The sequence below is a fragment of the Cyprinodon variegatus genome, unplaced genomic scaffold, assembly GCF_000732505.1.
Source record: "Cyprinodon variegatus isolate N-32 unplaced genomic scaffold, C_variegatus-1.0 Scaffold94, whole genome shotgun sequence".
In the NCBI taxonomy this organism is placed as follows: domain Eukaryota; kingdom Metazoa; phylum Chordata; class Actinopteri; order Cyprinodontiformes; family Cyprinodontidae; genus Cyprinodon; species Cyprinodon variegatus.
In genome coordinates this window covers 1070987-1086140 of record NW_015150547.1, presented here as the reverse complement: position 1 = coordinate 1086140, position 15154 = coordinate 1070987, and the positions used below count along the sequence as shown (strand labels likewise).

Below are 15154 nucleotides of genomic sequence, written 5' to 3'. Positions count from 1 at the left end.
CAAAGTTCACTGCAGAAACCCAAACATAATGAATCATTATTTCAAGTTCAGGACCCGAAGGAAAGGATTTTATTTATTTAATGGTAAAACAGGAGCAAATCAGAAACTTGACATATGTACCCACAGTAAAAATGGAGATAAAAAAAAAGACAATCAACAAAATAATCACCTCAAGTAATTGAAAATTGCTTTTTCAAACCCTGAAGTCCCTTTCCAAAAGACTAATAACAGGTTGCACATAGTTGCATCTGCATCCTCTCTGCTTATTACCTGTTAGTTGCCCCCCATTAGAATGCTTTGCCATGTCCAAAAACCTCTGCTTTGTTTTAATGCCGAATGCAATCCACTAGTGTCAAATAAATTCTGACCTAATGGTTGAAATTGGTATTCACCACCAATCTTCTGAGACAAAAACATTGTGTATCGTGCAGAAATTCATAAACTTTAATATTGTCCTTTTTTTCATTGTTGAATAAAAGTTTAAATGAAACTGTGCTGGTAAAGGACCAGTCATCTGTCTACTTTTAAAGTTTGCTGAGTCTAGTTCAAAATGCTACATGTCACACCTTGAAATCTTCTCTTCCTGTGTTCAGCCTGAATCTGCAAACCTAATTAGCACACACTGAATCCCAACAGCTGTAGCAGACAGCGGGAGTTTGAGAGTCTGACTATTGAGACGAAACAATCACCTTACATTCCTTTTAGAGTGCCCCACTCTTACCAGGAGCTGTAAGTATATTTATAAGCTTATTAAAAGATTGAAAAAAAAAAGAACAATCAGTAAAAGAAAGAGTTTATTTTTGATCATCTGATCACAACAGAACAATTCTCATTGTTTTGTAAAATTACATTTAGTGTTTACCTGGTATATTAATGTTTCTGCATATTTTTTAGATAGGTCTTGCAAATAGAACATATAGTACACAGATAATATATTCATCGGGAAATGAACAAGCTGCTGGTTGTTAAAACAGACACGATAAGTGAATATTCCAAAAAGAATTTGCAAATGCAGAACCCATTGTATTTTGCCCCCCCCTTCAATCAGGTTAAGATTGATCCTTGGTCTGCAGGATTTCCAGGACCTTTTACGTTTCACTGACTAAAAGAAAATGAGAAACTTTTCTTTAAGGCTACTTTGCAAAGGCTCAGAGGCCTAATTTTAAGACTATTATAAAATCACTTTATATAACCAATTCACTTTTTACTTCTTGATGTCAAACCCAATGCCAGGGCTTCTCTTTTGCAGCATCATACATACTCTGGCTATGTTTTGTATTTGAAATCAGCCTAAAAAACTTCCATCTATGCTTGTTCTCCTGAAAGAATCTGTTTCACTTTCTCTCTCCTCTGTGTCGCTGAGCAGTGCTGCAGAGTGCAAAAACTTAGCTTATTCCCCTTCACAGGTTGATGATTTTGTTGATGGGGTTGCTAGTTCTCTGCGTACTGCCTTAGACAACGCAGCTCTTTTGAAAATGAAAACCGTTAAAAATAGGTCTCAATCTGCAGGTTTACTAGTGGTTCCTAGAATTTCTAAAAAAAAAATAGGGAGGCAGATCTTTTAGTGATCAGGCTCCTCTCCTGTGGAACCAACTACCAGTTTTAGTCCGTGAGGCAGACATCCTGTCTACTTTTAAGGCTAGGCTTAAAACTTTCCTTTTTGATAAAGCTTATAGTTAGAGTGGCTCAGGTTATCCTGAGCTATCTCTATAGTTATGCTGCTATAGGCTTAGACTTTTGGAGGACATAGGGACCCCCATTTGATCATTCTGCTTCATTCTCTCTCTATTCTCCTAGTCTGCAGAATCTGTTAGTTCAATCTCTAACATTACAGTATGCTCTCTCTGGTTTTCCTCAGAGTAGCTTTGCCTCGTCTATTCCTGTTTGGCTGTGACACCATCCTAGAGAGAAACATCAGCTGTGCTGATTCCATCAACACCCTTGTTTATAGATGCTGGAGATTGGCCTGTTTTCCAGTGTGGTCCTGTTTCTCTGACCGTAACTGGCTGGATGTGCTCTCTTCGTCCTCTACATGGGAGTTGGCTCGGAGCTTGTCTGCCTGGTTGTGTGTTTCCTGGACGGGGCCGCCTTTTACAGCTGATTTTTGTGTCTCTGCTTCTGTCTCCTTGAACCCCAGTCGGCCTCAGCAGATGGCCGCTCACACTGAGCCTGGTTCTGCTGGAGGTTTCTTCCTGTTAAAAGGGAGTTTTTCCTCTCCACTGTCGCTACAAGCATGCTTAGTGTGAGGGATTGTATTTGAATCAATGAGTCGATGCAATCAACTGGTTTTCCTTAGATAGAAAACTTTGAGTCAATTTGACTGGATGATCTGGTTGAACTGTAAAGTGCCTTGAGATGACATGTGTTTGTAAATTTGGCGCTATATAAATAAACTGAATTGAATTGAAAAACTTTAACAATATGTAACCAGTTATTTCAGGGTAGCCATGTTAATCCCAAGATAAAATAATGATATGCAATAACTCACATCTTTGGTGGTAGTTGGGATCTTTGTTTTCTATGCTACATGGTGAATTATCTTTAGTATTGTAACTGAAGAAGTGCATAGGACATTGCAGACATTGCAACAGCACTGTCAAGTTAAAATGAATTAAGAAACCTGAAGGTATGAGGAGGCTTAAGTCTTAGTATGAGGACACAAATGACCAATTCATACTTTAGCAATACTAGTATTTGAATCATCATTGCTGCACCAAGGATTCAGATGTTACCATCTAAACAAAGGACATTTGCTATGTAAATAGATAAGTAAAGCTGATGGAAAATCTGCTAATTTAACTTTGAAAAGCAGATTGTTTATATGGGGTCAAAACTGGCTGGGTTTAAGTGCTGCTACATGACATATATATATGCTAAAAAGGTTCAAAGTAATGGTGTCAAAAAACATCTGTATGTTAATGCTACTACAAGCACAATCAGAAAAGGTTTTAAAGAACACTTAGGGCTCCTTTAATGTTCAAATTACCTTCTTCCAAAGTCTTTACCCAATCAGGATGTCAATCAAGATAAGCTCTGAAAGCTCTGTCCGTCAGGATGATGTTTAAGGCTTTATGGGTGTGAGGAGTGTCTTAGCAATTTTCAGTTCATTGATAGATGCTGAACTTGTGTCATCGCCACATTGTTGAGCCCTAAAAATTCCGTAATATGAGAGTCAGAGGTAGAAAATAATGCCAGATTAATATATGGACATGTGGGAAGTAAAGGGGTGTGTTTGTGCATGAAGTCCAAGAGTGCAGCTGCAGCGGTGATGTTTGGTACTTTCCACAGCCAGCGCTGATAAATTACTTGCAGATGAATGTCCTTTGCTTGTTGTGCAACTTTTTTAGCATACACGTTTTTTGGTATACATATGTCTTTGTTATTCACACATCACACCCAGGTCTCTGGTTTATGTTACATCCTAAACCGCATAATTTGTTCTCAGCACTCCTTTATAAAATACATGCTTTATTTCAGGCGTTAAAGTCTTGTGGGCAGCTTTTAAGAAAGCCCACTGGGCACATTAAGATTTTATGATTCATATGTGGTAATTACATGGAGAAGAATTAGGGACTGAGAGAGGTGGGTCAGCGCAGGCAGAAAAAAGATACACAGAACAAAATTGACAGCTCTAAGCAAAAGTAATGATATAACATTATTTGGGAAATGCAACTATGCATTGGTATAAAGTTATTGTTTTTCTTTCAATATTTCTGTTTTTCCAAAACGAAGACCTATATTTAATCTTTATAAGGGAAATGATTAAAAACATCATTTAAATGGATTCTGGTATATTTCCAGCAACAGAAATGAAATAAAATGCAGATAATACCAATTACTCTCCTTAGCTTTTATTTTTTGTTTTTTTTCTTAGTGGTGTTTTTTACATGTTTCCTCCTCCTTTTTTTGCATTTTCCTGTTTTTTGTACTATAGAATTTGTTGCAATTGAAAACACTGAATCATTTAAGAGATGCAAAAAGTCTGTAAAACATCTCGCTGAACTTGATATAAATTGTTTAAAACATAAACCTCTAGATTTTGTTCAGTTTTAACTAAAGAGAACAGCGTTTTTTTTTTCTTTCACAGATTGAGATGTAAAGGAAGCAATGCGAGTGTGAGAAGAAAGGTGTAGGAAGGAGAAAAGAGGAAGAACTTTGGTAAACAGACAAAAACAAGACAAAAAAAGGAGCACTCAGTCATGGTTGAGGAAAAACAAAAAATTAGAAAAACAGCTGCCTAACAGTCGGCGGGATATCAACTGTCAGAATCAACTGCCAGTGTCAGATCCCCTCTCTGAGCATCTCTGGAGACGTTTAACCGATGCCAGAGCTAATATGGCACACACTGCCGAAGAGATACGCACATACATAACAGCACAGCTCAGATTAGTTTTAATGATTTAATTCAAAATTTCTCACACTGCCTTATTAAAATACGGAACAATATAATTTCTTGATATTTTTTTATTTGGATTTCATAATGCCTTACAAAATATTTCATAATAACTGACGTATTCCACAAACCTTAATGTGTCTCATTAGGATTTTATGTAATAAACCAACACAAAGTAGAATAGAATTGTGAAATGGAAAGAAAATAACACCTTTGCTTAGCCACCTTTACTCAAAGACTCCAAAATAAACACCTGTTTGACATTCATTCTTCAGATATGACAGAGTTACTAAGTAGATTCTACCTGTGTGTTGGTCAGTTTAATCAGACTTGTTCCGGAAAGAATCATGAGTTTGTTAGAGAGCACATTAGAGAAGAAAATAAGGAAGGAATTAGACTTTTTGAACCAATATTCCAGTTCTTAAACATCTCGTAGAGAACTGTTCAGTTAGTTCAGAAAATGCAAGAAAGAGGCAAAAACGTAAACCAACCAAGAGGTGGCAATCCACCTAACATGACAAACCAACAAGGAGACTAGAATGCTAACTGCAGAGAGCTACAGGTCAGGTAGGACAAACTGTAGGCAGGATCCATGCACTTTACAAAACTGCCCTTCAAAGGGGAGAGCTAGAAAGACAATTAGAGGTCATTCCTGTAATTTGCATGGGGCATAGGAGAAATAACAACATGTTGGTTGGTCAGACGAGACCAAAACTCAAAATTTGGCCTACATGTAAAATATACACAAACATTTATTTGACACCATGTATGTACATGGTGGTGGGAGCATAATGTCTGTTGGGTGTCTTCTTTTTGAGCAGCAGCAAAGAGCTGGTCAATTGATAGGAAAATATACTTTACCCAATACAGGAAAGTAGAAAAGCAAATCCACTTGAGGCCGTACAAGATTTCAGCTTAGATGTATAAGCTGATAGAGAGATATTCTATAAGACTTTTAGCTGTATTTACAGTTAAATTTAATTCTAGAAGTACTGACTCAATGAAACAGACTGCAAGTGCAGACCACGTTTTTTTATTTTTTTGTGAGAGAAAAAAAATTACATTTTTTTAGACCTTTATTTTTGCTCTTCTGTTGTTTGGCTGTGACACCATCCTGGAGAGAAATATCAGCTGTGCTGCTGCCATCAACACCTTATTTTATATATTTTCGAGATTGGCCTGTTTTTCATAGTAGCCCTGTTTCTCTGAGGTGACTCTCTTTATGCTCTGACTCGGACGTCGTCTGCCTGGCTGTGTGTTTTCTGGACGGGGCGCCTGTGGAGCTGGTTTACAGTTGCCTTCTTGTATCTCTGCTCCTTTTTTGTATTTCTGCTTCTGTCTCCTTGAACCCCAGTCAGCCTCGGCAGATGGCCGCTCTGGTTTTGCTGGAGGTTCCTCCCTGTTAAAGGGGAGTTTTTCCTCTCCACTCTCACTACAAGCATGCTTAGTGTGAGGGATTGCCTTCGAGTCAATAAGTCAAGATAGAAAACTTTGAATCATTTTGACTGTATGATCTGGTTGCATTGGAAAGTACGTTGAGATGACATGTGTTGTAAATTGGCGCTATATAAATAAACTGAACTGAATTGAAACTTCTATAGGAAAGACAAGGGGTGAACAATTCTGGAAAGCACTGAGTTTCTGCTCAGGGTTACAAAGCAGAAGTTGTACATTTGATTATGCATCAGCTTTACAAAACTCAAGTAAAGCCACCAAAGGCATGCTCTCCATTAAAATTCTGACCAACATACTCTAAACACTTATTGTATTCCCCCCAGCTTTAATGGGCTGTGCTTATTTTCCAGATTTGAACAAACTAAGAGCAGATGTTTTTCAGAGTATAATTTATCGTTTTGTTTAGCAAGAACAGCTCCAGCAGAACACATAAAATAAACCATAAATATGTTGTTGTGGCACATGGTTCATAAAAACACAACATAAACACTTCATCAGAGGGAATGACACTGAGACCTGAACCTGCCTCATCTCACTAATTCGGCCTCCCTGCTGCTCCCCTGAAACCATCTCAGCACGAATCCTTCTGACTCTTCTTTAACTCGCCCATCATCCCCGTCTTCTGCTTCATTTCCTCCCTCCTCCTCCTTAACTACACCTTCTGCCACTTTCACCCATCCATCCGCTCAGCCATCACTCCTCCTCCCTCTCCTCCGTCAGCCTTGTTCTCTCCCTCAGAGTCCAGGGCCCGCCATCAGATCAATACTCATAGAAGTTTCATGAGGACAGACCGTCCACTGCTGCTCCACCATGAAATGTGAACAGAGGAGGTAGAGAACAAGAAAAGAAAAGAAGGGGGGAGAATAGTGAAAAAAAAAAGTGAAATGTGGAATATTTTGTGATCAGCTTTTCTACAGTTGTATTTTTTTTTTCATCATCTTGGGAGCGCTGAAACAAAGGAATCCATAGATGAGGGAAAAAAAGGAGGGAGAAGGCAAAGGCTGAAGCTGAGTGGGTGAGAGGACAAAGAGGGCTGATGTAAAAAGAGCAGAAGAAAGAGGAGGAGGAAACGAAGAGGAGGTGTGGTGATATTGATTCTCTGGCCAGCCAGAAGTTCAATACCACTGAATTATTGCTTCATTCTTCCCCTTATGAGATGAGATCTCTTTCTCTGGAGCCTGCTGTCTCTACCCGGTCATACATGTGTGTATCTGCATGCGTGTACCACTGTAATGTATGTGTGATCCACTTATGAGAGGATCGATACTTTACAATCTTGTTTTAAAAGTCCATATGTCTTTCTGGAGCTGTATCTCTTTTACTACACTTCAGATTCTTATTGCTTTCCTTTGACAGTCTAAAAAAGACACACAAAAAAAAACAGTACATTTCTTCCCTATGTTTCCTGTCCACGGCCTTGTTATAGATTTCCTATCTCGGCTCTACTTTCTTAATGTGCGTTAATGTTGGTATCTGAGTTTAGGTATTTATTGATTGTCACTTTGCACCATGGAGTGTGTTTACAGCTGTGTGTGATGTCAAGAATGTTAATTTTTTCCATCAGGCAGATAAAGCAGCCATACGGCTACATATTCAGGTGTGTCTGTGTGTGTGTGTGTGTGTGTGTGTGTGTGTGTGTGTGTGTGTGTGTGTGTGTGTGTGTGTGTGTGTGGACGGTTTAAATGTGGTAGACCATCTGTTAACCAGACTAGTCGCCATCTTTCCCTCATATCAGTCTGATTTACAATTACTTTCAACTTCTGTCCCTGTTTGAAGGTCTGTGTGGCAAGTTGTGTAAGACATGACCCTGCTCGTGGTGCATTCAATGTTGCCTTTCACTTGTGTATTTGTGTGTGTGTGCCCATGAGCATTTTAAATCACGCAGCCCTCACACCCAGAGGCAACCACAGCAAAAGGACCGAAAAACCACAAGTAGCCAATCAGCTTTCACTGCTGGGACCTTCCAGAGACGAGTCAGGCTTGAGGCAGGGTCATCCGACCGCTGTGACGGATCATGTTTCCTGGGTCACATGTTGAAGCGATCAGCCAATCGCCGGGTCACCGGGGGGTCAACCCTGTCCAATAGGAAGAGGAGTTGGATGCCAGACGGACCAATTACCTGCTGGCTAGCCTCAGGGTCGGTCTAAAAATGATTTAGATGAATAACACTAAAGCAGATGTAAGCATGTAAGCTTTTTGTAATCATTGGTGAAAACCAACTAAAACTGCAGCCAAAACTGAAAGTGCAGCAATATCTAACAAAAGCATTATTGAGGGGTAGTTCTGAGCAGCACCTGGAATCAGCAACAGTTGGTCTGAAGCAACCTCTGCAAATATTGTCCCCTTGGCAAAGACATATACCAAAGCACTTAAATAATTGACTTATTCGGATTTAAGATGGGACTCAAAGTTTCTTACTTTCCTTAGCAGTGTCTCTTCCTTGTGGTGATATAGCCTAAAACAGGGGCCCCCGATGGTTTGTTTCCCTGTGTTTCCAATTGTATAACCATAATATTACTGCTCAGAATGTAAGTATAGGCAATTTTAGGTTATTCTCATAGCAATTTAGACATAAAGTCACAACCTATTTACAATGGCCAATGCAGATCATTGGTGCGATCCATATCTAGAGTAAAACTAGTGTAATTGGATGAGTCATATATCGCAAACATTCATTGGTTAGCTAAAGGAAATCATCAGAAGCAAGCAGGTGTTCTTCAAACTGTAAACGTGAATTGTCTATGCCATGCTACAATGTTGGATTCAGAAAAAGATGTTGAAATGTTGAAAGCTTTCGATTCATTTAGTGGCATCTGGCTGATTTTTTTTTAAAGGTTACTTTATACTTTTCTACTTTAAGTAGTTTTTGGAGCACGTACTTTTTCACTTTTACTTGGGTAAAGAGGTCAAGTTGATACTTCAACTTTTACCAGAGTGTTTTTAAACTGCAGTATCTATACTTCTACTTAAGTAACAAATGTGTGTACTTTTGACACCACTGAAAAAATACTTATTTTTATCATTAAATCGCAAAAAAAATGCTAATACACACCTTTAAATAAAAAAAAAAGATGACTTGTTTTTGTGGCAATTTGATGCACTTAAATTTCTACATTAAACTGCTTGTCTGAAATGCTCAGAGCAGTCCGACAAAATATGATTAAACCATGTTTATATGCATTTTAATTTCTTTCTTTAGATTGCACACTATGTACAGTACCATAAGTTTAACACAAAAAGAAAGTGATAAAGCAGAAAGAATTTTAAGGCATTTATTTTCTCAGAAAATACATGATTAAACTTTAACTCATTATAGTTTAGTACTCTTACTATTTTTAGGGGGAAAAGATAATTTCGGTCTTTTTTACACAGTAAAAATGAGGGCGACCCGGATGTATATCTGGTTGCGCATGCGCGAATGAGCTGATGGTACGGATTGTGCTTCCTGTAGCCCCATCCTTCATTAGAAGCTCATACTGCCGCCAGCCAACAAGCTCACTCTAGGGGTGATATGTAGAGCTCCCCCTACAGGTTTGGTCAGAGACAGTTCAGTAGATATCAACGGCATATAACATGGTGTGGCATATATGTGCACTTTTCTAGTAAAAAAAAAAAAAAAAATGTGGATGTGGCTTACTATATAGTCAGGTGAGCTCTATAGTCTGGAAAATATGGTAGCCTAAATTTCTCAAAGATAGACCCCAGAGAAATACAAGGTTATATATGCAGTTGAGCTTATACAGTATAATCCTGGTATATTTATAGTTAATATTATTTGCATTCAACCAATAACTTTTTTTTATGTTAAATGCATAAAATTCTGTTTAAAAAGATATCCAAACAATAAAAGAAAAAAAAACTACAACCAAAAAAATAATATAACTCTCAATAAACAATGCATAAATCTTTTTGACCAATAAAGCAATTAAGCATTCCTAAAAATACTAATCAGCATTTTGCATGCTTCCCCTGTAAAGGATGTTTTTGCTCTAAATGCTCTAAATTTGTTTTAGGGATCACGATTCTAATCAGCAGACTTATGTCAGAGTTTCGTGCCTTACCAATCAGGTTTTGAGACTCATTTTTAAACAAACACACTTCCAGAAATCTAAAGCAACCAAGCTAATTTTTGAAAAGGCATAATTTAAGGGGCATTTTTTTTATAACTTCGCTTGATATAAGAAATATTTTAGGCCACAATGTTTTGAGGCTAAGTAGAGTTTTCAGAATGGACTCAGTACTGTACCAAACTGTAATTGTGACATAAATGTTTGCAATACAGCCATCCTAAATCAATCCTGCATTCATTTGGGTCTCTAAAGTATTTTAGGCACCATACATTATGATTTTGAATAAAACAGGATATATTTGAGCAGTTAGAAAATGTTCACTATCTTTGATGCTTACATCTGTGGCTGAAATGTTAAGGAAGTGTACAGAATTCCTGCGGTTTTCAAAAAAACCCCAAACAACTGAAAGGTTTAGGTGAATTTGGATCAATCAAACCAGATTGTCTTTGCAATATTAATTTAGATTCCGACTAAATGTTGCAATAACAAGACTTATAGCTTTAATATGTTAAAGTTTAAATCAGCGAATCTATATAACTGATAGTGAAAAAGCAATCAAAAAGTTAAGAAAACAGTTTCAAACAAAACAGTCAACTTACTTTGAAACTAAAGTAATTACTACTTCAAATGTTTTCCTTATTGATAAGACTGAAACCATTACAGTATCTCCAGAATCCTGGAATTTCTCCTGCCTCTAAGTGTTTATGCAGCAGCTAATACCCCCCACCCCCATACTGACATCATCATTATGGTGTGTTGGAGCCATGTTCAGCAGTGGATCAATACCAGACATAACATCACCTCCGTCCATTTCCACATGTATGTGAAAACACGAGTCACACATACACACACATCCTTTCTTCCTCTCTTCAACTCTTTCCTCCTTTTCACCTCGTTTAGCAGGAAAACACCCATTTACAGTGAACAATCCACCCAGAAGTCACACACTGTTTCAACATAGTGTGCAGTTTGTAGATATTTAGTGTCTGTGTTTGTGCATGTGTGTGTGTATGTGTTAGTAAACTGGGTGTTCTGGATGATTTCACTAATAGTTTCAGTATGCGGGCATATAAGGAGCAGACTGTTTAATTGTAGCTGGTTTTTAACGAGCCCCTGATTATGGCAACATTCTAACGAGTGTGTGTCGTTAATGTTGACTAATCTGCAGTCATTAGTTCAATGCTGTCTGGCCTGAGAGTCAACTGCAACTCAGAGATGCTATTCAGACATACACATGTGCATGCAGTTTCTAAAAAACTAAAAGGCAATCACACATTTCCAAAAATCAACTCCGGACCTCTGGCTTACAAACTAACACCACTCAGTCAGTACTTGTTCACTCACATACACTCAGTTCTAATGTCTTTTTTTTTAAATTACCTGTGTATATAAACCTCCCTGGTGTGCCTTTGCAGAACTGTTTGGACTTGTAAGAGAGGGTGACCTCTACGACCCCGGGGATGTGTCTGGGAGGCGTCTGCACTCGAATAGCGTGTGGTGTAATCAGCTGCAAGACAAGAGAAAAAAGTTAAAAAATATAAGAAAGGACAAGACAAGTACAAAGGTAGCAATATCTTCAGTGAGATGATTCAAATCACCAGAGTGCCTATTTATACTGGGATTTCTGCACCTCCATAATCAGTTTCAGATTTGCTGTAGAGGAGGAAACACCGTCAGAGTTTTCATCAGCTAACACATGGCATTAGAGCAGTGGTTCTCAACCTTTTTTTGGGCCAGCAATCACTGATCGCTACTGATTATTACTCTGATTGTCAATTCTGTTGCTGCTTTAATTATCATTATTGATTAAGTGTTGATCAGAAACAGATTTGTTTCTCAGGGGACAAAAACACCATGTGAAATAAACTCTATCTAAAGATTACAATAATGATAATACATGCAACTGACTTTTAGCCTAAATATGGTAGGCCACAGCTGCAAATCAGAACTGCTAGCAAACTTTTTTTTTCTTGTTTTTTTTCTGTTGAAGTATGTATGTGTAAAGCAGAACAGGTTTTTCCTCTGTATTCTAACTAATCTAAAACTAATTAAAAAAAAAGAACTGCTAGCAAACAACGGCAAATCGGAAACAGCAAGCAAAAGCGATGTTGACTAAACAGCAGCTGATCAAAAAGTAAAACAAGGCAAGGCAAATTTATCTTTATAGCACAATTCAGTACAAAGACAATGCAAAGTGTTTTACGTGATTAAAATATAGGAAAATAAAACAGAATCAAAGCAAGTAGGAAAAAAATTAATAAATTAATAAAATAAAAAATACAAAAAAGAATATTCAAAACAGTTGGACTAAAGACAAAAAAAGTTGAACAAATTATGTTTCAATTGAACTTTTTAACTAGAACAGTCGAATTCAATCCTAAACAAATGTGTTTTTACTCTTGATTTAAAGGAACTCTAGCTTTAGGCACTTTTACAGTGTTCTGGAAGTGGAGCATAGGAACTAAACTCTGCTTCTCCTTGTTTAGTTCTGGTTCTACAGTAGGTATGCAGAGCAGGCTGGAGCCAGAAGACCTGAGTGGTCTGGAGGGTTGATACACTGATAGCAAGTCTGTGATGTATTTAGGTGCTAAGCCATTCAGAGATTTATAGACTAAACCATTAAAACAGTCATCCATAGTTACTGTTCAAATGGAAAAAAAAAACATCAAGTGGCAATTAAAAGGCTAAAGAAGAACTATCAGGCTTAACAATATAAATCTAAACTTTTTAAAGCTAGAGAGAGCTGTGGTGGGAACAATTATTCTATATGTTTAATTAAAACTTTGTTTTTCGTCCATTTTTGTAAACTTAAACATTTTGATATTTACCATAACACCTTCCACTGGGGTTAAGATATTCTATACACAAGCGACAAATAAACAAGAAAGTTATTTCCTAATAGAGGTGTAGAAAGAGGAGGAAAACACAACATTAAATGTGAAAAAGTGCAAAAAAGTGTTATTTACTAAGAGGGAAAGGACATGAGTAGCACTCTGAAAACAAGATAAACTTTGATGCTGAATAAGGCGGGACCAGAGGCTGGCAAAGCTGGAACATTTTCTGATGCGTCAATAAGTAGCTACTGCCAGCAGATGAAGACAGTGTACAACAACATAAATGTCTGCCGATCGCACCAGGTGCAAAATAATTCTTAAGACTTGAACAGAACTATGTAAACACTATCAGGAAGAACATATGGAAATCATTAAGAAATTAGAAAGACATCAACCCAGATATTCCTAGCAGTTAATTGCCTTGCAGTCTGACACTGTTTACATGTTTTACATCAAGAATAATATACAGACCTTAATTTTCTACATAATTCAGACCTTTTATCTATTCATTCACAATAGTTTATATAATGTTTTTGGGGAGGATAGTAGAAACTAAATATATTTTAAAACCAGCTCCATAGTTTGAGTTCAAAACCAAATGTAACGGTAGTGGCCTGGGATTACTTTTAACTTTTTGGTCTGTGTGACAACATTTGGATAGCAAATTTTCTGTTTAAAAAAGGAAACAGAAAAATCCAGAGCAGTTGTAAACTCTGTGAGAATTACACAACGAGGAAACACGTGCAGTTAATAAAAAAATGCTAAATGTGTAATTGTGTTCCACACACTGATGTAGTCCAACTGCGTTTTCCTGCCTTGGAATCAATAAACAGGTTTAGTGCAAATGAAACATTTGGCTGCGTAAAACTCCCTCTGAAAATTGCCCGAGGAACATTCAGAGAGCTGAGTCATTTTGAACTGAGACTCTGTACACATGTTAGTGTGTGTAAGTGCCGCTCTCAACACTGTAAACAAACCCCTCAACCTTTAATAGACACACATGTGCACACACACCCATCCCTGTATGTCTGTATGTACGCACACATAACCATACAGAGACACTGTTGTTGTTGGATGGCAGCCACAGTCACTCGGCGCACACCGTGAGTGGAGTCAGAAGACAAATAAACATTTTGTAGAGGAGTAGAGAAAACTGCGATAGTGAGGTCTGTGTGTACGTGTGTGGTTCAGAGTGCGTGTGCGCTTGTGTGTGTGAGAGAATTCAGCCGATGGCTATCAATGTGTGCTGATTTGATCAGTGCTATGGAATAAAAATGGAGAGGGGGTGAGGAAGGTAGAAAGGGGCGGTGGTCTCTGCCTGGTAGGGAGTCATTAGGGAGGTAAACATTATTTAGAGGAACTTAAACAAGCACACAATCTCAATCACTTGCAGTTAAGATCTAGAGCACGGAGGAAAAAAGTGTTTTCACATTAAATTTCTTCCAACAATCCGATGACTGGAGCCCAGAGCTAAAGGGCTAAAGAGACACCCTGATGAACTGACCTCACTCCAAACCAGCATGGTACCGAAGATAACTTGAAGGCCGTCAAAGAAGTTGTCTCCTATGATGATGACTGTAGCGCCCCCTGTAGTCCACCCCTCGCTGGGACTGATGGCTTTAATGCAGGGAGCTGCTCCTGGAGGAAAAACAACAAAATATAAATCAATGAGAGTTTAGTCTTATTTACTTTTAAAATAAATAGTTGCAAAACGAAGCAAATTGTTTCCATTTGAAAAACACTTTCTTACAACAATGGCCATTGTTATAAAATCCACGACATCAGTCTCTCGGATAGAAATCCTTCTTATAGCTCTTTCGGTATTTCTGCAATATCTCTAAGTTCTGGTTGATCTCATGGTCCCAAGATGACACAGTGTAATATAAGGGATCTATTTTGAAATTCAAGGTAGGGGTTTAAACATTTTATTAATGTGCAATGCTCCCAACAACAAATTAAGCCCTTGTTTAAAAATGTAAAAGTGAATAATCTATTGTTGCAGAAACTTATCATCGTACACATAAACAAAAAATCTATTAGACTAGATTCAACTTGCCTTGAGTCAATGAGTCGATGCAATCAACTGGTTTTCCTTAGATAGAAAACTTTGAATCAAAATGACTGTATGATCTGGTGAACTGCAAAGTGTCTTGAGATGATGTTGTGAATTGGTGCTATAGAAATAAACTGAATCGAAAATTGAATCTGGTTAAGAAAGAAATATATATTAGGAAAGATTAAGAGAATCTAGGAGCAAAAAATTAGTTACTACATTGAGCTGGGATAAACACCGCTGGAAAACAACCCAAAGTTACCAACGTGCATGGTGGAGGATGGTAACAGAGAAAAATAAAAATCTTGTAATGCAGTGTAATCTCAATAACAGCCTTTTGCAGCCTTTG

General features: G+C 37.7%; 1 protein-coding gene across 2 annotated transcripts in view; it reads right to left on the bottom strand.

Moving 5' to 3' along the window:
- The window catches only part of LOC107084217 (transcription factor COE1-like), a 138023-nt gene that overhangs the window by 21327 nt on the left and 101542 nt on the right, over nucleotides 1–15154 (bottom strand). For both annotated transcript variants that reach the window (XM_015373943.1, XM_015373944.1), the window contains exons 9-10: nucleotides 14257–14390; nucleotides 11299–11425 (exon numbers count right to left, since the gene is read on the bottom strand). In XM_015373943.1, the coding sequence (XP_015229429.1) occupies nucleotides 11299–11425; nucleotides 14257–14390 (261 nt within the window). The remainder of the gene's footprint in view (nucleotides 1–11298; nucleotides 11426–14256; nucleotides 14391–15154) is intronic.